At 47.7% G+C, this 22774-nt stretch overlaps 1 protein-coding gene and 1 long non-coding RNA gene across 3 annotated transcripts; both read right to left on the minus strand.

The window, feature by feature from the left end:
- Positions 1-385: 385 nt before the first annotated feature.
- On the minus strand, positions 386-14733 carry LOC132680616 (peptidoglycan recognition protein 4-like). Its single transcript, XM_060634249.2, has 8 exons — positions 14688-14733; positions 10846-10934; positions 9840-10054; positions 8317-8435; positions 6922-7074; positions 5186-5384; positions 1878-1996; positions 386-830 (listed from the first exon to the last, which is right to left on the minus strand). The coding sequence occupies exons 1-8, from the start codon at positions 14731-14733 to the stop codon at positions 652-654; spliced, it is 1119 nt and encodes a 372-aa protein (XP_060490232.1). The 3' UTR covers positions 386-651.
- Positions 14734-17594: 2861 nt separating this feature from the next.
- On the minus strand, positions 17595-22654 carry LOC132682319 (uncharacterized). Of its 2 annotated transcripts, XR_009611614.1 has the most exons (4): positions 22321-22654; positions 21765-21855; positions 19796-19948; positions 17595-19070 (listed from the first exon to the last, which is right to left on the minus strand). It is a non-coding gene; the product is annotated as an uncharacterized LOC132682319 (long non-coding RNA). The 2 variants fall into 2 exon arrangements; XR_013557016.1 differs by having other exon boundaries at positions 17595-19948.
- Positions 22655-22774: the final 120 nt, after the last annotated feature.

Genomic DNA, 22774 nt, shown 5'->3' on the forward strand with positions numbered 1-22774 from the left:
GGGGGTGGTGGAACAGACTGGAAAGGGAAGCAGGGACTCGACCCACATATTTGTTTATTCATCCACATCTCCAACAAATATCTGTAGCACACACAAGACTCCAGATTCTGCTGAGGAACCAAGGACATGGGGGCAAATAAACCTGGAAACCCTCACAATCCAGTGGAGAGAACAACCACACCTGTAAGCAATGAGCCCTGAAATAAGGGCTGCATCCACATGGGGACAAGTGGCTGTGTGAGCAGAGAGGGGTTTTGGGCCTTGACCTGGGTCCTGTGTGAGGCTTGGGGGCTGCTGGGCAGATGGCAGGGGAAGTACATGGGGAAGAGGGGCAGCCAGAGAGGGAACTAGAAGCCAAACAAGGATCAGCCCATCTTCCCACCTGGCTTAGGAGCTGGGTGCCCAGGGGAGGGGAAGATGAGGAGTGAGGAAGGTGGGGCTCACTCAAAGGGCTGGTAATGCCCAGCTCCAGGGTTTGGGGCTGCTGGGGGGTGGTGCTAGCAGGAGAGAATCATCCTAACCTGAGAAAGGAGGGGCAGGATGGGGCTGACATGGAGGGGACACAAGGTGTTGAGTCAGGATGGAGGGTGAGAACAGGGGAGGCCCAGCAGCCAGGTGGGACAAGCAGTCTCAGAAGGAGCAGGGGTTCCTTCAGTGTTTGAAATGAGGCCAAGTCTTAATGATGTTGTACAAAGCTTCCCCAGGAGACAGTGTATTGACAATATCACTGTGCCCCACCAGCAGGTAGTTGGGAGTTAAATACCCCTTGTCCGCTGCACACTGGATCAGGTTCTGGGCTGCCTCCAGGGCTGCAGCATTGGGTGGGGTACCTGCAAAACAGAGTTATCCATCTGTTCTAGGATTCCAGGGCACCCTGCCTAAGGAAGGACCCATTCCAGAATCACCCCTAACCCACCCCTACCACCAAGCTAATATATTCCACTATTGCCACCCTATAGACAGAAAACCAAGTCAAGACTCAGATTTCTCAGCACCAAAGTTCTTCCCACATGAAAATAGCAGAGTCTGGGATAAAACATACAATTATCTGGGGATGTAAAGAGCCTTTGTCTGCTGTAAATACGTCTGCCTGATAGTTCCCTACTGGGGGAATTTAGCCTCCCATAGGATATTTGGCACTGTGTAGAGACATTTTTTGGTTGTCACAGCTAGGCAAGGGGTGATACAAGCATCTGGTGGCAGAAGCCAGGGATGCTGCTAAATGTCCTACAATGTACAGGGCAGCCCCTATACAAAGAATTACCTGATCCAAGATGTCAATAGTGCTGAAGCTGAGAAACCTTGCTTTGGCCACAGATATGCTTCCTGCACCTTCACATGCTCAGCCCCATCTGCAGGTACCTTCCTGGGTCACCCCTTGCCCCACTCAATGTCCATTTTAGTATCAGCCTGAACCAGCCCCAAGTGGCAAAGTCTCCTCTTCCCAGAGGTTCAGCAAAAGGCCTCTGAGTCTAAACAAACTCTGGTCAAGAGCTGGGAGCAATGACAAATCTCAGTGTACACTTTGGATGCAGAGACAGGGGCTCATTCAGGGCTGTGTCAAATAAGGCAAGGGTCCCTACATTGGTGCCATCATAAAAAACTTAGCAAAACATATGCACAAAGATATTTTCCCCTTGTCTTGTCAGAAGAGAGAGGCATTTGGTTGGATGTGTGTGGGCATTATGCCTGGGGGATGGGGGTCATTCCTGGTCACACTTAGCTTTGTCAAACATCAAATCAGAAGCTTGGTAAGTCCAGGATATGCAGGCTCTCAGTGATGCCTGAGTTTGATGCTGTTGTTGTCCACGTGAGACACACTCTTTCAGACACCATACCATGAAAGGTCATTGTCACTGCCCAAAGCATCCACTTACCCAAGAAGGTCCCCATGAAGGCAATGCCCAGGGCAATGTCATTGTAGCCAGGAGCACGGGAGCCTTGGACATTCCAGCCCACTCCTTCATAAATGACACCATCCTGCCCCACAAGGAAGCTAAAGGACCATGACAGGAGAAGGAAATCAGCATGACAGGCACTCTGCGATTGTTTCATTTATTCATCCATTCACTCATTCATTCAATCACTCATGCCTTTACTTAGCAGACACTGATTAGTCATTAAATTCTAAGCACTGAGTTACAAAAAAGACAGTCTTTTCCAGAGGTGTGCTGGTAAACCAGCTCTCATCAGAAAGGGGGAAGGGCAGGAAGCCCTGGTTTATGCCCTTTATTGATTTCTGTGGTGTAAAACTCCCACCATGGCTGATTTTAATCCACCAGTGATTTAACAAAGGTTCACAAAATTCCTGGATCTCCCAGGAATCCCCTCTCATGAGCCCATCCAGGTCTAGCACACTGCTGCTTCCCCAAGGAGCTCACAGACTAGGGAGAAAAGAGTGACAGCTGCCATCCCTGCAACCTGGTTTTCCTCATACCTTGCCAGTGTTTCCCTGGTGATCTGTGGCCACCTTACCACTAAAGACAAAATACACTTCTCCAGCCCTACCTTGCTGATCCCTCTGTATCCTCAAACATTCTCTCCCCTTTACTTCCATCGCACCCTACTCTCCCAGTTGTCTTCTGTGGCTGTCCCTCATTCCTCTGCACCTTGTCTCCCTGTGTCCTTTCCTTAAATGTGGGGTACCTCAAGATGCTGCCCAGGACAAACCCATCTACCTTCTTGAAGATAACTTCAACTGCCATTGAGCAAAATTCATGTGTCCACAGCTGTGCCACCTTCTTCCCCACCAGTTCCCCTTTCCAGGCTCCCCATCTTAGTGAAAGGCACCACCTCCTGTCCTTCCATTGGTCCCAGCCAGGAATATGAGTATAAGCCCACCGCTTCATCCCTCAGTAACCATGGATTGTCCATGGCATCTTGCAACCACTGTCCCTGATCAACCCTGGCATCCTCATCACTAACATTACACTAATCTCCACTGACCTCTTAGATCTGTCTGCTTCTCCCCATGACAGCCTCATCACCACCCTGGTCTTGCTTGAATTGATCTCACCACCTGCAGATTTGTCCTTTTCCGTTCCATTCCTGAAGCTGTGAATGATCTTCCTGATACAAATCTTATCTCAAACCTGCTTTTATGCCCTTGGCACACAGTGGGCACACACTCCCCAGCTTAAGTGAGAAGATCCCTCATAATATGCCCCCTTGTTTGCCTCCTTACCTTCCACCATCCCTCTCTTTGGCATCTGTTTTTGTCATTATTATTATTTTAAAAATTTTAAATGTTTACTTATTTTTGAGAGAGCGAGAACACAAGCTGGGGAGGGGCAGAGAAAGGGGGAAAGAGGATGGAAGTAGGCTGTGCACTGACAGCAGCAAGCCTGATGCAGGGCTCTAACTCACAAACTGCAAGATCGGGACCTGAGCCAAAGTTGGACACTCAACTGATTGAACCACCGAGGCATCCCAGCATCTATTTTTATTATGATAAACTTCCCTCAGCTTCTCAAAGACACCATTATCAGGCTGGCATCCAGGACTTTCCACAGAGGTCCTTTCTCTCTGCCCAAAACACTCTTCCCCCTCCTCCGATGAGCTCACTCATTTCTTAGATCCCAGTTGATATGTCATCTCTTGAGTAGTGCTTTCTTCACACCCAATTCCCCCACAAGCTACCAAGAGGTAAAAATGTCTCCTGTTTACACTCTGCACCCTCTATCATAACACTTAATGTACTCTATTAGGCTTTATTCATTTAATTATCTTTCTCCTTCAGCAGTTTTAGCTCCATCAAGGCAAGAACCATATCTGTGCTACATCTGCTAGTGTCCCCAGAGTGTAGCCTCATGCCACAAAGAGTAGGCACTCAGTGTTCTCAGTGAATTAATTTACAGCAAGTGGGTATTTACTCCTGACTACAGATCGCCTCAGGGTGAGAAAATGGCAGTGCCATGAAAGTTATGGCACAAGGTATACAATAAAGGTCAAAGTCAAGGGACAGGAAACTGGCTGCTGAAACCTGAATGGGAAAAGGGAAAGGTCCTCTCTCAGCACCCATCACTTTCCAGGTTAGGTTCAAAACATAGAGTCAATATTCAGGTATCTATTATGATCAAAGAGAACAGTCCTGTGAATAATCCTGCACTGCATGATCTAGAAAAGCACTTGACAAGTCTTAACAGGTGAAAGGTGTTGGAGGAAGCTTTCTCCTATTTTGAAAGGGTTGTAACTATAACAGGATGGAGAGAGGAGAGGCCATCACCCCAAAATCACATACTAAGTAATGGTAAATCCAGCCAAGGAAGGGCCATTGCACACAGCTATGCTTCTTGCACCCTGCACAGAGTGCCTGGCCAGGAGGCAAGGAAGGACTAAAATCCAGCTCCACTAGCTAATCCATAAAGTCTCTAGAGGAATGGCCTCCTTGATTAATGTGTACAAATATGCTATCTAGGCTAGTGCTATCTATGCTAGTCCTTCCTGAGACTTAACATTCAGTGTGATTGTTCCTGATGGATATGAGATGGTGTCTAACTTACCTGTGAACTTGGAAAGCATGCTGCAAGAAGTTTCTATTCTCCCATTAGGTCAGTGTGCTTTTTATTAAAGGATTACAGATCTTGGCATTAGAGCAATCAGAGGATATTATCTGGTGCCTCCCCCTGCCTTCAGACAGGAAGATATTCTCTATAGGCTTCACAATCTTGCATGTGTATGACTTCTAATATCTTGCCAGCAGTCTTGACCTCCATCATATCTATATACAATCTTTAAAAATGACACATTTTGAGGGGCACCTGGGTGACTCAGTTGGTAAGGCATCTGACTTTATTTCAGCTCAGGTCATGATCTCATGGTTCATGGGATCCAGCCCCTTGACGGGCACTGCTGACAGTGGAAAGCCTGCATGGGATTCTCTCTCCCTCTCTCTCTGCCCTTCCTGCACTTGCACTCATGCTCGCTCACTCTCTCTAAAAACATATAAATAAACTTAAAAAAAAATAGATACATTTTGAGAACATTTTCAAGGAGAATGACCACCCCATTAGCTATATCCTAAGTAAGGCTCACCTAGGGTTGTGTGAAAAATCAACATGGTCATAGATGGAGCACCTTTCATATGGCAGGCACTCAGTAAACATTACTTTCCTTTCTCTCCCATTCGAAGGTTCAGAGTCTGCTCCGAGGTAAAAGAAGCCCATATATCCTCAGGTCCACTTACTTATACCCAACGTCACATGAATTCAATCTGTCTATGAAGAAGGACTGGATATCTTGGACCAGCAGGTGGCACTCATCAGACATGATGCAGGTTCTCCCAGCGGTGTGGAAAATGACAACATACTTAGCTGGGAGGTTCATCTTGGGACAGTGCGTCTTCCTGGCCTCCCATGCAGATCGAGGGACAATGTTGGAGCAAGCTGGGGAGGGGAGCCAGAAAACATCAACGTGTGGACTCATGCCCACTCATGCCAACCACCCCAATACTGAACATCCCCATGCCATCTGGGCATCCTGACCTAACTCTGACTGTGGAATTCAGGAAAGCCCACCTGGTAGTGGGGTATATCTGCATGGTAGGATTGGATTCAAAAGGCAGGAATCATAGACATGGGATCTAACCTTAAAATAGAACCCAGAGGAGTGTGTGAATGTTGATCCTAAGGGTACATGGATACTCATTCCCAAGAGCAAAGGGTACTTATTTATCTGTATGATTGTCTTGTGTATATGTGGATGTACATGCATAACAGGGTCTTTTGGACAAATCAGTTGAATTTTCATCTGAAAGCATGTCTTTGAGACTCACTTGTAATCCCTAAAACTCTGTCAGTGTAAGCAATTATTAATATTAGCAGATGGCTAATCCAAGGACAGAGATCAGATTTACTCAGAGCTTTCACATAATAGAGCTAATTATCTTTAAAACTTTATTAAGTCCAGGAAAAGGCCAAAAGTGGTTATTAACTACACTGTCAGTTTTGGGTTTCTTTGAAAGAGAGAGTGAGAGAGAGAGGGCTAGAGCACACCCTTGCACAGCATGAGCAGGGAAGGGACAGAGGGAGGGAGACGGAGGGAGGGAAAGAGAATCTTAAGCAGGGTCCACGCCCAGCGCAGAGCCTGATGGGGACTCAATCTCATGACCATGAGATCATGACCTCAGCCTAAATCAAGAGTCAGATGCTTAACCAAATGAGCCACATAGGTGCCCTTATTTTTTTTTTTTTTTTTGAAGTAAACTCTACTACCAACATGGTGCTGGAACTCATGACCCCAAGATCCAGAGTCACGTGCTCTACCAGCCAGTTGCCCCTTAACTATACTGGTTTTGATGTTGTAATTTGTTAAACCCCAAATCTACCTTTTATCTAGTGTTTATTACCTGAATTTCACTAACCCCTTCCTGTGAAGTCAGTATAGGTGGTGACTTAAGCACTTCAATCAATCAATGTTGTTCAGGTTCTTATATTCAGAAAGATGCACATTTGTGCTTTTGTGCTTGTCTGTGTTAGATGCCTATCCCTCTCCATGTTTTCTTCCTCCACAGTACTTTTCACCTTATAACATATCAAATATTTTACTTGCTTATTTGCTTATTGTCTTTTTCTACTCTCTAGGTTGAAACTTTATAAGGTTACTGCTTATGTGTTTTATTCCATGATATCTCTTCAGTGACTAATTGTTGACTGACTCAAGAAATTAGTACACATATATTATACCAGGCTAATGCCATAGCTCTATCATTCTCAGAGTCTGAGGTATAAAGGGGTGACCTGGAGAGTCTGTCTCAAATTTTACCAGCCCCAAAGTTTCAGAGTTGGATGACCAGTTGCCTATCAGAAGGGATCCAATGAGAGCTTGGCTAAAAAAGTCACTCTCAATGGCATTTGGAAGTTATAAGGGCATGGGGTGGGTGGGTAGGTTTAAAGGGAGGCCCAGTAGGGTTGAAAGTCTTACCTTTCTTAGGACTTGCCTTCTGCAGAGGGGCCAGGCAGTTTTCACCTTTCACAAGAAGTGGCTGAACATACACGGAGGACAGGTGGCCCTTCAGGATTGCATAGGAGATCAGACCCTGCATGGCTGACAGGGCAGCAGGGCTAGGACCGTGGCCTGAAAGAGAGCCATCTGTGGTAACCTGGGTCTGGCCTGAGTCTCAGGGTATTGTGGAAGAAGGATGAGAGGCCCTGCCAGCCCCTACATAGCTGTTGGAGGGGAACTGGCTCATCCCCCAGGTTGGAAAGCCTAAAAGTCAAGGATCTACCTGGTCTAGGATGAAGACCTTTCCCAGTGACCTGATAAGACTTCATTTATTGCTCTTTCTCCGTGGAAGAGCTGGAAGGCAGCACTATGCTCTGGAGTGCTCAGCTGGCCGGGCCAGGGTTTCCCATTGGCAGGCACCCTTCCAGGCATGTGCCAGCCTCTTTACCTGCATTAACTTCTTTGATCCTCACCACAAACCTCTGAGGTGGATGCTATTATTAGCCCCATATTTACAGAGAGGAACTTGAGGCTCCAAAAAGTAATGTGCTCAAGACCCCAGAGGAAACAGAGTGACACCGAGATAGCAATGAGTGGTCACAAAAACAAACCAAGCTGAACACACAGTCCTCTGGCATGCTGGAAACCACCCTGAAATTAGAAAAGAAAAGTGTGGCCTTGCCTTCTGATTCTTCTTCTTGGGTCACTTCCTCTCTGGAGCTCAGGTTGTACTCTGTATAACAGCAACCAGGAAACTTGTCTGGATTTTCTCACAGAGTATTGGGAGGGGACAGTGAGAAACTAGCTGAGCAAGAATTTTAATAGTAAGAGTGCACAAACTCAGTGGAATGGTCCTGGAGCATGTATGCTAGGACATGGGCTGGGGGAATGGGCAGCAGTAAGAATAAAAGAAAGTGGAAGGGACTCAGGGATTGGAGGCCTCAGAGTGGTTTTAAAAATTATACAGAAAATCTTGGGGTAAGAGAGATGGGAGGAGGAGGTTCCTGGCAAGAAATGGGAAACAGGGCCTGGCACTGAAGAAGGGTGAGAGCCAGAGAGGAAGATGTGAGTCACTGGTAGAAGAGAGCAGAAGCCCACATTCCTCCATGATGAGTGCATAATGGTGACAAGGCTGCAGAGAGAACTCTGGACAGCACCTCCACTGTGAGACTGTCAGAGGGAAAGGAGCCAACTCAGAGACTGAGAAGGAAACCAGAGCAGGAGGAAGAGAACTAATACCATTCATTCATGGAAGCCAAAGGAGAGGGGAACTCCAGGAGAGTGGATCATTGGGGAAGTAGGAGGTCGAAGAGTCAGTGTGGAAACAAAGAAGTGGGTAACTCTTTGGAGAAGGGCAGCTGGAATGACCATTACCTTCCTTGGTGCCAAAGAAAGCAAAGCCCAGGGAGATGTGGTTGTAGCCCTGGGTGTGCATGCCTTGGATGTTCCAGCCAACACCTTCATATACTCTGCCATCGTCTCCAACCAGGAAGCTGTGAAGCAGGGAGATACAGGCTGAGTGGCTGGCACCGTGGTGTATCCCACAAGAGGAACCACTTACCAACCTCCAAAGGGAGAAGTGCTCAAGCTGTGCTCACTACAGGGAATTTGCATGGACTTGTCCCAGACAATGGATAGTCCAAGTCATTTATATTCCCTTAGAATTCAGAAGCTACCCCCACACTGCCTACCTTCTTTGCTCAAATGCCTAGGTTTTATGTAAATCATCCTACACACTCAGGAGGAGGAGAGGTCCTGGTGCCATCACAGTAACTAACACAGACTCAATTACACTGTGAGATTCTTCTCAGCCTCAAACATGGCTTTCCTTCCTCTAAAATGCATGCTACCTGTGTCATCTCCACGTAAGCTGCTCATGTGATTTCTCTTACATAGATCTATCTTACGTAAATTTCTCAGGAAGTAGCTCCTCAGAAAAGCACATGGACACAGGCAGTTTATTTGATAAGGGGTCCCAGAAGCCAGAGTGAGGGAACAAGGAGAGCAAGTCAGAAGCAAGAAACCCAACAAAGCATGTGCAATGCAATTGGGCTGGCTTCACAATGGCCACCTGGGGCTTAGAATCATTACCCACTCCCCACCACTCACCACCCACCACCAGACAGGGTGAACTTCCAAGGAACTGAGTACATGGACCTAAGATTGTCCCTGAGAAGGGCCAGGGGCTGAGGGAGTTATCTACAACCCCTGCCTGCCAGGGGGTATTAACTCCCTTTCACCATCAGAAATGATGAAAGTCTGAAGTGGAAAATCAGAGAGATGCAGAGGGTACTGGAAGTGAGAAGCCATTACCATGCATAGGGACTGTCCATAACTGGGTGAGGTCAGAGATAAGCCAAGGGCACGTGGTCCTGGACACTAAAAGGGTCCACTGGAGTGGCCACTAGGGTAAGAGATGTCTCACAAAGTGGGAGCCCCCTGAATGTGGTGAAGTGGGACATGCAGCAGGCAAAGAGCCAGTTTTGAGCCAGTCTGGGCTCCACAACTTTGCAGTTGTGTGACTCTGAGCAAATCAGACAACGTCCTTGCCTCAGTCCCCTCACCTGGACCATGGGGATAGTAATGCATGCCTGACCAACCTTGGTGGAGCAAATGAATTCATGCACACAGTAGTCATTTGTAACTGTCAATGTGTTATGTGAACTAGGTTTGGGGGGGCATATACGTATAGTTATTACTTAACCTTCCTTGCTTTCTTTTAGATCTCACAGAAAATTCAAAAGGATTTGGAATTTTGTAGGGGTTTAATATTTTACTCATTATCAACCCAATATAACCTCAACCTGGTAAGTGGAGAGCAGAGATGAGTAAGGCCAAGAGAAGTGTCATAAGCAGTATCATTGATCACGTACTCTCACATATCCCTTGTCCCTTACTTGTAGGCCACATCACACCAGCTGTTGTTGTGCACATGATGGTCCCAGAGTTCCCACAGCCTCTGACTACACGCAGTCCGGTTGTGACACTCCAGTCCAGGGACATGGTGCGTGACAAAGAAATCCACAGGCCTGGTCAGTGGAGTGCTGCAGCCAACAGCTTCTGCCCCCCACTCCTTGTGAGAGACCACTGTGGAGACATCAGTGGGGTAACCACAAGGGTGAGGAGGTTATCACTCGGCGCATCCTGCTCCATCACTGCCTCACTAACCCCCTGGGCCATGGGTGCCATTCTGGGCTGAGTCTGCTTCTTGAGGGTAGAAGAGTCCTGGGAGGAGGCCTTCAGCAGGCAGGCACACCCTCTGCTTCTTACCTCCACATCCCTTCTGCTGTTCCCATTGCAGAGTATGCACCTGTCCAGAGAAGCCTGGATGCTCTGCTCCCTCATACAGGGCATCCCTACCTGGGACAGACTCCACCCTGCAGCTCCTGCCCTGCTCTGCTCTAGGACCTCTGCTTTCAGGAAGCAGCTCCTTCCCACTGCTTCCCCAGGGAAGGCCTGAGAGGCCCATCTGGGCAGCACTAATGCCCCCAGTGCACACTATGTTCACTGACAGTTTGCTCTGTGGCTCTGTGTCCTTTGTCCTGTTCTGAGTGCTTCCTGAAGGAACTACATCTCCTCCTCAGCCTAGGGACTCTCTCAAGGTATGGCCTGACTCTCCCTTTCAGTCCGACGACTCCCTGAGGGCAGGGTGTGGTCTCCACCTTCAGGCGAGGGGGCCCTTAGTGAAGAGGATGAATCTCCCTGTCCTGGTTTCTGCCCTCTCCCAATAACACCCGGACCCCCAAGGCCCGTGGCATCCTAGCAGGTGGTTTGCTCCGTCCACTGTCTCAGCCCCATGCATTCTCATGCCAGCCACAAGGGGCAGTGCAGACCTCAGAAGCACTGGTCACAGCAGATACCCAGCTATCCTTAAGCCTCCTCACCATTGAGACCAAGTCTTCCTTTATCAATAAGCTGAGAGATGTTGCCAAACAGATCCTGAAGGCCCTCTGATATGCGTTTGGCTTGTGTTTCATTCCAGGAGAAAGCACCTGCAGAGAAACATTCCATTTTGCATCAGTCCTCAGAGAACCCCAGTACTAGCCATCTCAGTGACAGACTCAGGCCAGATCACTGAGGCCCTTCCAGGAGACCCCATTATGCTGGCAGAAGGACTACCTCCAGTAGCAACATGTGCATGCTTTTCTCCAACACCAACTCCAGGGAATATCCCAGAACATAGTTAAATAGCCAAGAGCAGGAAGTTGGAAATATATCCGTTTCTCATGAGCTACATCTATACACACAATTGGGGGAAAAATGCAACCTGGAAATAAATGTGTCCAAGCATCTCAAAAGGACAAGGTCCTCTTTTGTATGGATTTTACTGAATAGAAACAATGGGAAGATGATATGGAGAAGGGATTAGAATTACTTGCACAAATCAAGTCTGTTCTTCCAGGGCTGATTTGGGGGCATGTGCTGTGCCCAAGCTCCTGTGTGTGGAACTGACATCCCTATCTCCGAGGACTTTCTCTTATTGACAAAAGCATAAACCCCTGATTGACTCTGATTGACATAGAAATCATACAGACAGAATCATTGCTCCCGTTGTGCAAGTGCAAAGTCCTTCATGTGCATTATCTCATTTAATCCTCAAAAACTTTTGGAAATCATAACATTATCTCAGTTTCAGCTGGGAAAATTAAGGTTTAAAGGACTGAATAGTTTGCGTAAAATCATTGCTGGAGGCAGGTCAAGGATTTGAAATAGGTTTACAGAGTCCAAATTCTGTGTTCTAAATGCAAAGTTATTCTTTCTCCCTAAGGAGAAAGCACATTCTCTGCTGTGAGATTAGATGATCCTTCTTAGTTACCCACTGTTCCAGTAAAAGAAAACTCACTCCAGCTCCCAAGACCCAGCAAGACAGGAAGCCACAGCAGCATCCTCATGTGGTCCCAGGACACGGACCTTGGCCCTGGGAGAGACACTGACAGTTAACCCAACTGTGCTTTACTCCTCAAACAGGGCACCCATCCCAATGCATGGAACCTCTGTCTGCTTCCCTGCCAAACTATGGGCTTCCTGTGGGCCAGTGCCTGAGTGGGACTCTCAGGGTCCCCAGCGATATCAGGTGCTCCTTGGATGGGTAAACACCCTCATCCTGTTTTCCTGGGCAACTAGATTTCATTGAGTAGCTACTATGTACAAAGCCAGTATGGACACTCACACAAGCAACCTTATTTAATCCTTATACTAACTGTGCAATGTAGGATTGTTAACCCCCATTCTTATAGAAAAGAGTTGCAAGCTCCAGCAATAAGAGAACTCAGAAATCCAAACACATATGGATGGGTCTTGTGCAGAGAATTCCTTCCCAGTTGGGAATGGTGTGAGGGTGAGGGAGGGCACAAGAGGGTACTGACAAGAGTCAGCAGGGGGTCCCCTGTTCTGGGGCAGAGGAGATATGGTCTTAACACTCCATGTGGTACAGTCCTCTTCCAAGGGAGAGGCTTCTCAACAAGAAACACACTCACACCCACACTCAGAAATACCTGTGGGTCCCGTGCTGTCCCAGTTCCACAGGTCAGGGTGCAGGCAGTTCCCCTTTCATTGGCTGGCAGTTCCTTCCTTCAGACTTGGCTTCTGGCCCTGCCCTCCTTCTCCAGCTGCCACCTCCCAGGCCTTTAGGATGCCTTTCACCAGAAGGCACTCCCTCCCTGGTAAGGGAGCACCTGGGCTCTGGCTCTCTGGAGAGAAGAAGAACACCTGGATTCCTAACAGAAGGTAGAGAGGGGGCAGAGTTCTGAGGCTCCCCACAGGTTCTGTCCACCCAGAGTAACTGGAAGAGACCAGACTCAGGCTGAAAGCAAGGCCTCACCCTGTGAATAAGCCCAGGTACCGCCTCCCTGGGAAAGGGCATGATTGCCCAAGTCTCCCTGAGCTGCTTCCTCATCCCCAGGCTTTGGGAAGCCCAGTCAACCCAATATCTGGGAATTCTTGGAATGCCCCAAATCCAGGGGTCAAACTTCGCCACCCCAAGATATGCCTCTTTGGCATATTGGTTATTCCAAGCTGGTTATTTTTTAAGGAAATACACAAGAACCACGAGAAGTTCTGAAAACCAAGAAGTCACCCTTTTGTAAGAGACACATGAATAGGGGAAATCTCCACTTGTAAGGGTGTCTCCTTCAGCACCAGGATGCAGGTATGACTGTCAATCTCCAGAAGCTGCTATCACTGGAGAAAGCAATAATTTATATATGCTTAACTTTGCCCTTGTTTGCTGTGCTTTTCCTGGGGACCTCCCACAACTGACTTCCTGTCCCCAACATCTTTTGTCTTTAGCTAATGATGGTATTTAAGGTGATGGCTTTGGCTATTTCAGGGAGTTACTCAGTTTTCCTGGGGCTCTGGGGCTCTGCCATATATCTATATCTATATCTATATCTATATCTATATCTATATCTATATCTATATCTATATCATCTATATATCTATCTCTATATATATATGAAGTATACAATTTCTTTCTTTTTTTTTATGTTTATTCACTTTTTGAGAGACAGAGTGTGAGCAGGGCAGGGGGCAGAGAGAGAGGGAGACACAGAATCTGAAGCAGGCTCCAGGCTCTGAGCTGTCAGCACAGAGCCTGACGCAGGGGTTGAACTCACAGACTACGAGATCACGACCTGAGCTGAAGTCGGACACTCAACCGATTGAGCCACCCAGGCGCCCTGGAAGTATACAATTTCTTAAGATCTCCTTGATTTTCTCCTGTTAATCTGTCTCATGTCAATTTAATTTTTAGTCCATCTAAAGAACTTTGAAAGGCAGAGGAAAACTCTTTTCATCCCCAACAAGACAAGACCTGCTCCAGGAGTGTCAAGGCTGTGGATGGGGGCCACTGACCAATACCCCACCCTGCCCTACCCTCCTTCCACCAGGGCCACATGCAGAGATAGGATGGAGGCAGAGGAACAGGAAGGTACATTCCAGAAGGCAGCACATAATGCGCTATCATCACTAGTACTTATTTTGGCTTGTGCACCCACCACCCCCACCAAGAACGCCTGGTCCCTCACCCACTCCAAGCTCACTTCCCACGAGGTGAGTATCTCCACAAAGACCTGCACAGTTCTCACCTCCCAAGGGGTAGCCTCCTGAGACTGCATAAAGGACGCTTCTGAGGGAATGCCCCAAATCCAGACAGGTGGCCCTTAGTGGGGCTGCAGTCTTACCCTCAGGCCTGTGGGATCCAGAAAAGCCCCCTCAAGGAGGGGGGCACAAATGAGCCACTTCCAAATTCTGTTCTCCTCATTTAACCAACAAGACCCAGGGCTGGGGAGAAAGGCCCCAGGAGCAGTGTAAAGGAGAGCAGGAGGTTGCTTTAGCTATAGGGGCCCCATCAGTTTCCCAAACTTTGCTGACTTCTGTTTCTCCTTGCCTCTCCAATCCCCACCTTGACTAGTAATAAAGTTCTTGCAATGAGAAGCTCACCTCTGGCTCATCTAGTTTCACAGTTGAGGAGACTGGTCCCCTTCTACAGGTGGGCCCTGCGAACTTCAGGGATGGGATTGGAATCCTGGGTGGTGAAGGAGGGATGGGAATACTAGGCAGTGGCTGCCCAGAGGTAGCAAATAGCACTCAGGCAGCAAATTCTTAAGGCTAAGGGGCCCATTCTATATGATGGCATCAGGAGGGAGGAAGAATGTGGGCTGTCCCTCTCTGGTTCTGTGCACTTAGGACTAAATGCTAAGGTTCTGAATGACCCAGGTCCAGTCATCCTCCACAGCCACACTCACCTCTCTTGGCCAGAGCAGCTCCTTTTCCTGAATGTTCTCTCAACATGGTTGTCTCAGGGAAAAGTGCTTGTGTGACTGCATGGTGGGCTGAATGAGCCACACCACTTTTTTTCATGTAGCACCATTTCAAGTATATTAAAAGAACAATTAACAGCCAAACCACGGAGGAGTATCTCAAATGAAGAGTGTACCTTTTACTTCAAGGAAAACAACCAATGAGATTTGTTAGCAATAATGAAATTGGAGCTTTCAAACAAAGTTAGAATTTTGGAAAATTTGTGTTGGCTACCATGAGCTTGAAAATCTCCCAATACTTTAAGACTTTTCTGATAAGACCAGTGATTACATTAATTTATCTGATTTATATATGTACATATTAAATACTGAAATGTGTCAGCATTTGGAAGGTGTGGATAACTCAGTGAATCAATATTTTTCAATGACCAATATTTGAACTTACAAAATGATGCCTTTTATTCAAAAGACCCATTCAAATTTCACAATAGACAATGGATTTTAATGTAACAGAATACAAAGGACTCATCGATAAGGTTTCAGATTCTACATTGCAACTAACATTAAGAAACCTCTACTTGTTAAGTTTTGGTGTCTTATCAAAGAAGAATATCCGCACTGATTTTTAAAGACTATTAATATATTCCTCCCTTCCTAACTACTCATCTGTGTGAGGCTGGATTTTCTTCATATTTTCAACCAAAACAACGTAGAAAACACATCAAATGCAGAAATGGATATGAGAATCCAGGGGTCTTCTTTCACCTATGCATTAAAGAGGTATACAAAAATGTAAACAATGATATCACCCATTTGCTTTAAAAAATAGTATTTTTCAGAGTCGCCTGGGTGGTTTTGTCGGTTAGGCGTACGACTTCGGCTCAGGTCATGACCTCACAGTCTGTGAGTTTGAGCCCTGCGTCCGGCTCTGTGCTGACAGCTTGGATCCTGGAGCCTGCTTCAGATTCTGTGTCTGTCTCTCTCTCTCTGACTCTACCCTGTTCAAGCTCTGTCTCTCTCTGTCTCAAAAATAAATAAACGTTAAAAAATTTTTTTTAAAATAGTATTTTTCATTTAAAAAATGTGTTAATATGGGTTTACTACTACTTTAAGTGAATCAGTATTTTAACTTTAAAATTTCTAATATTATACATATTAATACACATAACCCGCATAAACAAAAGCTCTGTGGTGTCAATTTTTTTTAGTGTAAAAGGGTTTTGAGAGCCAAAAGTATAAGAATTGGGATCCAAGGAACGTCATGGGCTGTCCTGTAGCTGGTAGGCCACAAGGGGGCAGCATGCTGCCCAGTAATAATCCACAGGGGTCTCCCCACATCCCTGTCCACTGCACCTCCCACTTCTTTTCTTTCCTTCTCTTCACTCTCCTGGGAGGCACAACCTCTCAATTACAGGAAGTAATCTCCTAAGCGTGGGTTCCATCAAAACCAAGGCAGGCACATATAATTCTGCAAATGTTTATCAGATGTCTCAAATGCAAAGCTTATCAACCAGGACTGGGTAAACATGAGAACCCCTTCTCTGGAGGAGTTAATAATCTAGTGAGGGATGCTGAGTCATAGGATCACTGCCTAGGGTGATAAGGGATACGCCTAATCTCAAGGGATAATCTGCATAAACGAGCATATTTTTCCTGAAGGCAAAGCTGGAAGATACTGGACTGTATTTCCAGAGCAGTACAGGTCAGCTAGGCAGTGATTTTTCCAATAAGAGTCCCTTGGGTTTTCTAATTCAGAAGAGTACTTGACCTGATCAGGCAACAAATCCAAATAGCTGACTGTTGTCAATTTGCAGCTGCTGCCTCAGGGTGATTTTCAGGGAGTGACTTGGGGACTGTGAACTGAAATCCAGGGCCCAAGGCACTCCCTACCTTGCAAGCCCTCTGAGATGTCTTGCAAGCAGATGAGCTCCGGATGAAGCCCGCAGGCTGAGGCTGAAATCACACATTTCCCATTCTTGGTTGGCTTTCATCCATTTTGTGTTCACGGCAAGTCTCCCCCAGTTGGGGTGCATGGGCCCCCTAGTGGGAAGGAACTAACCAGCTGTGCCCCCACTGCAGCACCCTCAGGCCTCCAGTGGAGGCTTCATGGTGCGAGGACCTAGGGTTTGCTCACCATGTGGCCAGAGCAGGGCCTGTCACCAGGTAGGCACCCATAAATGCTCCATGAAGGATACAGTCTGCCATGGGGCCTCAGGTGGAGTACTAAGAGCTCTACTGCAGACTCTTAAGTCCTAAAGGAACCCTGGAATGGGGTCGGGTGAAAAGTCTTTCAAATTGGCTGTTCTTAACAACTGTTCTAGCAGCTGTTTAGAACCAGGTAAAAATTCTATAGATATCTAGAGGGCCTCACCTGGAAAGACAGTGGGTTTCCTACTCCACCCATGGGAGTGCAGCAGCCTCAGTCTGAGTGTGCTGGTGGCAAGGAGAGGAGTAAATGGGAAAGTTGAAAAGGAGAAAGAAGGTGAGGGTAGGCAACCATGAGTAGGAGGGAGAGGGAGAGAGCAAGGGAGGGAAAGAAAGGGACAGAGAAAAGGCAGATTGAAGGAGGGAGGGAAGGAGGAGAGAAAGAGGGAGGAAGGAAGGCAGAGAGGGAGAGATTTGTTCAATTCTAGCTGCTACTAATCTCAAGTGCTGAGACTCAATTATAGCACTGAAGATCATGGGGGGACGCAGTGGTCATGGAAGAGCTGGTGTGGGGTTTGGAACTTTGGTAGCTTGGATTTGAATTCAAATTATAACAGAGAAAGAGCTCCCTGTGCAGGTGTGTGTGGTGCTGCCTTTTGGGCTTGGTGGCTTCCCCTTTCTGCCTGAGGAGCAGGAGGGTGAGGTAGTGTCATGAGCACACTAATAAGGCACACACAGAGAACTGTGTCTTTCCACAATGTCAGCTTTATTCGATCATAAAGCAAAGTTAATCACAACTATAAAGCACTTTCAGGGTTCCAAATTCAGTTTCACCACGTGATTAAACTTGGCTTCTTACCCAGCACACAGAGCAGAACATAAGACAAACCACACAACAAACAGGGTAATAGAAGTTGTAGAAGTCAGTCTGTGGGCACGCAGTCCTTCTGGCCTTGGTCCAGTCCAGGAAAGCTCGTGGCACTTATTGCTTATTTTGTTCAAGCAGTGAAGGATCTCAGTTCTGTTTGAGGATCAATTGGGCAAAGCCTTCGGTGGCAGCTGCCTTTTAGAAGTGGTCCAACATAGAGAGGTCATGTCTGAAGAGTTTGACAGTTTGCTGCAAAAATCCTCCCCTTTTTAAAGGTATTTAATCAGTCTTGGCCCCCTCCTGTTTCTAAGTATTGTCAGTTCTGAGGTGTCAGCTGATGCTAGTCCTGGCAGTACCTCCCAGCTGCATTATTTTTAACTGCTTGCTTTATTGCTTGACCCAGGCCCCTGCTTGAATGAGCTCTCTACAGGTGGAATGAGGCACAGCTTTCAGGGGCACCCATGGCCTGGAGTCAGCAGCCACCCCAGTCCCCTTCCCTTTTCTGACTTCTCACTTCTGGGCCATTCCCAGGTCGGGGGGAGGGCAGAAACCCTCCCTGTAGGGGCCTCAAGGGGTCTTTTGGTCCTTGCCTTTTGAGGTGGTTGCAAAGAACAAGGACTCCTGCTGGTCTCTAATTCCCTGGCCAGGCTGTGTGTGATTATCCAAGACCCCGGGCTGAGGTGGCCCAAAATAGGCAACCTCCTGTCACTGTTCATCTCTGACCCAAATATCCACGGGTGGCCTGTGGCAGGTGTAGGCTTCCACATCCAGCCCAAATATATTTTAGAATTGAAGTTGAGCAAAAGTAGTGTGGAAAGGAATAAATAAAATTATCTCTATTTGTGGAAGGCATCCTCCTATCTAAAGAAAAATCCCAAGTACTTCACAAACAAAAATACTAGAGTCAATAAACTAATTCTGTAAAGTTGCAGAGGACAAGATAGACAAAATTCGGTTGTGTTTCTCTACACTAACAAAGACCAATCTGAAAGGGAAATTAAGAAAACAACTGCACTTATAATAGCACCCAAAACAATAAAATATCTAGAAATGAACTGATTCAAGGAGGCAAAAACCTTTACAGTGAAAACTATAGAACACTGCTGTAAGAGATTAGAGAAAACTAAAGAAACAGTAAGACATCCTGTGTTCATGGATTAGATTTTATAGAGTGAGGGGGGCAATACTAACCAAAGGGGTCTGCAGATTCAAAACAAGTCCTATGAAATGTTCTTCTTCTGCATTTTCTGTTGCTGTCAACCCCTTGCAGTACATTTCTCTTCAGGCATTGTGGTTTTCATCACTTAACAGGAGATTGGGTCTTTTTCACATTTTCCATTTACCTGTTGAACATTCTGAACTGATGGAATGCAGTTATAAGAAACACCTTAGTGTCTTCCTCTGGTGATTCTCCCATCTGTGTCAGCTTTGGGTCATTTTCAGATGACTGAACTGTCTCCTCATTAAGGGTCATTTCTCCTGCTGCTTTGCATACCTCAAAATCTTGGATGGAATGGCCAGTGTGAATATTACCTTGTTTGGTTGCTGGATATTTTTTTGTGTTTTCTTTAATTTTGAGCTTTGCTCAGGGATGCATTTATTTACTTGGAAAGTTTGATCATTTCTGGTATTGCTTTAATGATTTGTTCAGTGGTCCTGAGCAGTGCTCAGCAGAGGGCTAATTAGGAGTTCCCAACCTTGTGGCAAGACCTCCCTGAGTTCTGCCCGGTGAGTTAGGAGGGTTACTTTTTTCAGTCTATCTGTTGGCAACAGGCTGTATTTCCAGTGCTGAGGTACAGGCTCTGTTCCCTCTAACGCTTTCACAAGATTGCCCCCTGACTTGCTGGAGTTGCCTCCCATGGAGGCACAGAGCAGGACTGTGCTGCATACTTAGGGCTCCCCAACAGCTCTTGCTAATTGACTTTCCACAGCTCTGCCCTCCCCATCACATTGTCCTGTGGACTCTCAGCTCAGTGTCCTCAACTCCACATAGTCCACTGGCCTCTTCAGTTTCCCCTCCCTGCACCTTGCTTGGAAACTGTCTCGAGGCAGCACACATGTTGTGTAGGGCTTGGCTCACCTGTGTGTTTCCAAGTGTGGAATTGCTGTCCTCTTTTGCCTGATGCCCAGCATCTTGGAAATCTGCATTTTGTATATCTTGTGTGGTTTTGTTTTATTGTTTCAGACAAGAGAGTAAATCCAGTTCCTGTGAGTCCATAATGGTGTGGCTCCCCTAAGTGAAAACCAAAGTTGGAAAACATCAATGTAAATTCTCAATAGAGACTTTTACAGAGTGAAAGCCAGAGCCCCAGTGAAAACAAAGCCAGAAAACCCTTAAAACATATATTTACAAATCAAGGCAGCATTGTAAGGACAGGTTTTGCTTAAGCCCTAGAGCAAGCACAGGGCCCACCACCTTCTGTCCCAGAGCTGATGGTGAAAACCCATCCTGTGTGCGCGTGGCCATGCCTCTTTAGAGGTGTGTCAATCTCATTGAATCTATTCTCCTGAAAGTCTTTTAAGGAAGGCCCAACACGAATGCAGTAGCCTGATAGGAAGTCTGGGTTTTGTCTTGAGATTTTTGGGGGGATTGTTGTACAGGTAACACCCAACCCCAACTAACTTCTCTTCCCTGCGAAGAGGAAGACACACAACAACTTCACCAAAGTTACACTTTCTTTCCTCTTAAAGGTGGATCTGTTTTCCTTGCTGTCAAAAAATAATAAAGCACAAAACACATTCAACAACTTTACAGCACAAAATTTGATCTCCAACTCTTTGACAACCAAAGAACAGCACAAACCCAGCACACTTCTGTCACAAAACACACAACCAAGTGAGGAAATAACTAGCACAACAAAACGCAACGGAGAAGCCCAGCCCTGGAAAAACTAACTACTACTTTTCGGTCTTAATATTTTTCCTGACTGGCTAGCATAACCTTAATTTCCTCCCACCACCATAGCTTCACATGCCTGACACTGCACACACGGTCACTTGCATCCTCGCACCCCAAAACCCACTCCTGTCTCAACCATCCTTACCCCCCACACACGTCTTCCTAAAACAATCCATGCAACAGCTCTGGGACTTCCACTGCCCCGCCCAGAACCGCCTGATTTACATAAGGCCAGGCCCCGATCAGGACTCAACAGGCCTCTCCTCCTCCTCCCCCCCCCCCCCCCCCCCAACGTCCGTCTCCTATCTTTTCCCTCCCAAAACTAGCGCGGGATGATTCCGCGTGGAATTGGGAAGATCTCCAGGCCATTTCCAAAGCAGCGTCGTCGACTGCGCCAGGAGGAAAATGAGGCCCGGACTATGCGTTACCCACACTCTAGATGGGCCCTTGAGCGTGGAGACAAAGCCTGACCAGCAACCTCCCATGCGTCCTGCACTCAGCACTCCGGGGAGACCACTACACTGTGGGGATTCGGCGCCTGGAGCCCCCTGGGACCTAACCCTAACCCTGGCCAGGGCTCTGGCCCTAAGGGGGCCCACCATGGATGTCCGAAAGAAAGAACGGATGGGGGCCAGTGATCAAGGAAGATCTCCCCGTGGAAGCCACATTTTCGCTATGACATTTCCACCCCGGGATGGAGCTGTAGGAGGGGATCCTGAGACGTGCTTCAGCCTGCCCACCCGCCAAACGTTTGGCTCCTTTCTTTCAAACCTACAACTGACTCGCACCTGCGCATGGGCCACCCAACCAGCTAGCGCCCCCTCCCTAGAAATAAATAAGCAAAAACGCAAAATCTCCTTTACCAAGACCAGGGAAAAACTAACTCGAATCATTTAAATACACTCCAAACTGCATCAGGAACGTTACTCTAAGTTATCTTGCACATAAACCACAAGAAAAACTAAGAATGAACCACAAACTACAAATAAAAAAGGAACAAGTAAACGAAATATACAAAATAAGGGCCATTTTGGTGATTATTCACAAGTATCTCTGAGATGCTGGGGCAAAACTCTTAAACTAAAAGGACAAGCAAAACAAAGATACAGCAAAACACCAAAACGCGTTTGATGTTTTAAACACCAGCTACCTCGAGAGAGCACAAGCGCAGCTCAACTGCGCATACTTGAGGAAAATCACAGAGGATCAGTAGGTCCTCGGCGGAACACACATGCCTCACTCTGGAAAAAAGTACGTTCCCGACGATGATCTCTCTCGCCAGATTAGCGTGACTTGCTTTCACGCCGCCCCAATGCAGCCTCACACTGTACACACACGGCCACTTGCCTCCCCGCACCCCAGAACCCTCTGCACCCACTCCTGTCTCAACCATCCTAACCCGACACACACGTCTTCTTCAGGCAATCCAAGCAACAGCTCTGGAATTTCCACAGCCCGTGGAATTCTACCGCCGAGAACCGCGCCCACCGCTGCCTCATCTCATAAGGCCTCCCCGGTTCATGCCGCAAACGGCCTCCTCTCACTCATCCCCGCCCCGCCACCCGCCCCACACACCCGGTCTCCCTGCCCCCAGCTCCCCTCCCACCTCGGATTTCAGGTCCGATGCTTCTCCTCCTCTTCCCGCCTCCCCCCTCCTCTCCTTGCGGGTCTCCTCCGTCTTCTCCCCTCCGCACTGATTTGCTTACCGCTCGTCTTCCCTCTCGCTCCGCCCGTCGGGGCGCCCACGCGGCGGCCAACCCCCGGCCGGCTGCGCCCGCCTGAGAGTGACACGCAGGAGGACGTCCCCCAGCCGGAGAAGCGCCCACACATCTCTGTGTCTCTCTCTGCTCAGAGCCTGGTTTCAAGGAGACACAGTGCGATGGCTCCACCTGAGGGGCTCAGCCCCCAAGCCAGTCCCCCCACCCCCCCGGCCTGGACACCCGCGCTGGGGGACCGAAAGTCAGGAAGCTCTGCGCGCTCGAACCCGCACCTGCCCGCTGGATCCCGCCGGCTGAGAACAGCCGCGTGCCTGCTTCTGCACAGGTGCGTTCGCAGGCGCGGCCGCGGCGCCCCCTCGTGGCCGCCTTGGAGGAGGCGCACCAGGATCCCCGGGTTGAGGCGAGGGCCTGTCCCATGGAAACCTTCCTTCTGCTCTCTTAG

The sequence above is a fragment of the Panthera onca genome, chromosome A1 (genome assembly GCF_046562875.1).
Source record: "Panthera onca isolate mPanOnc1 chromosome A1, mPanOnc1 haplotype 2, whole genome shotgun sequence".
Classification (NCBI taxonomy): Eukaryota; Metazoa; Chordata; class Mammalia; order Carnivora; family Felidae; genus Panthera; species Panthera onca.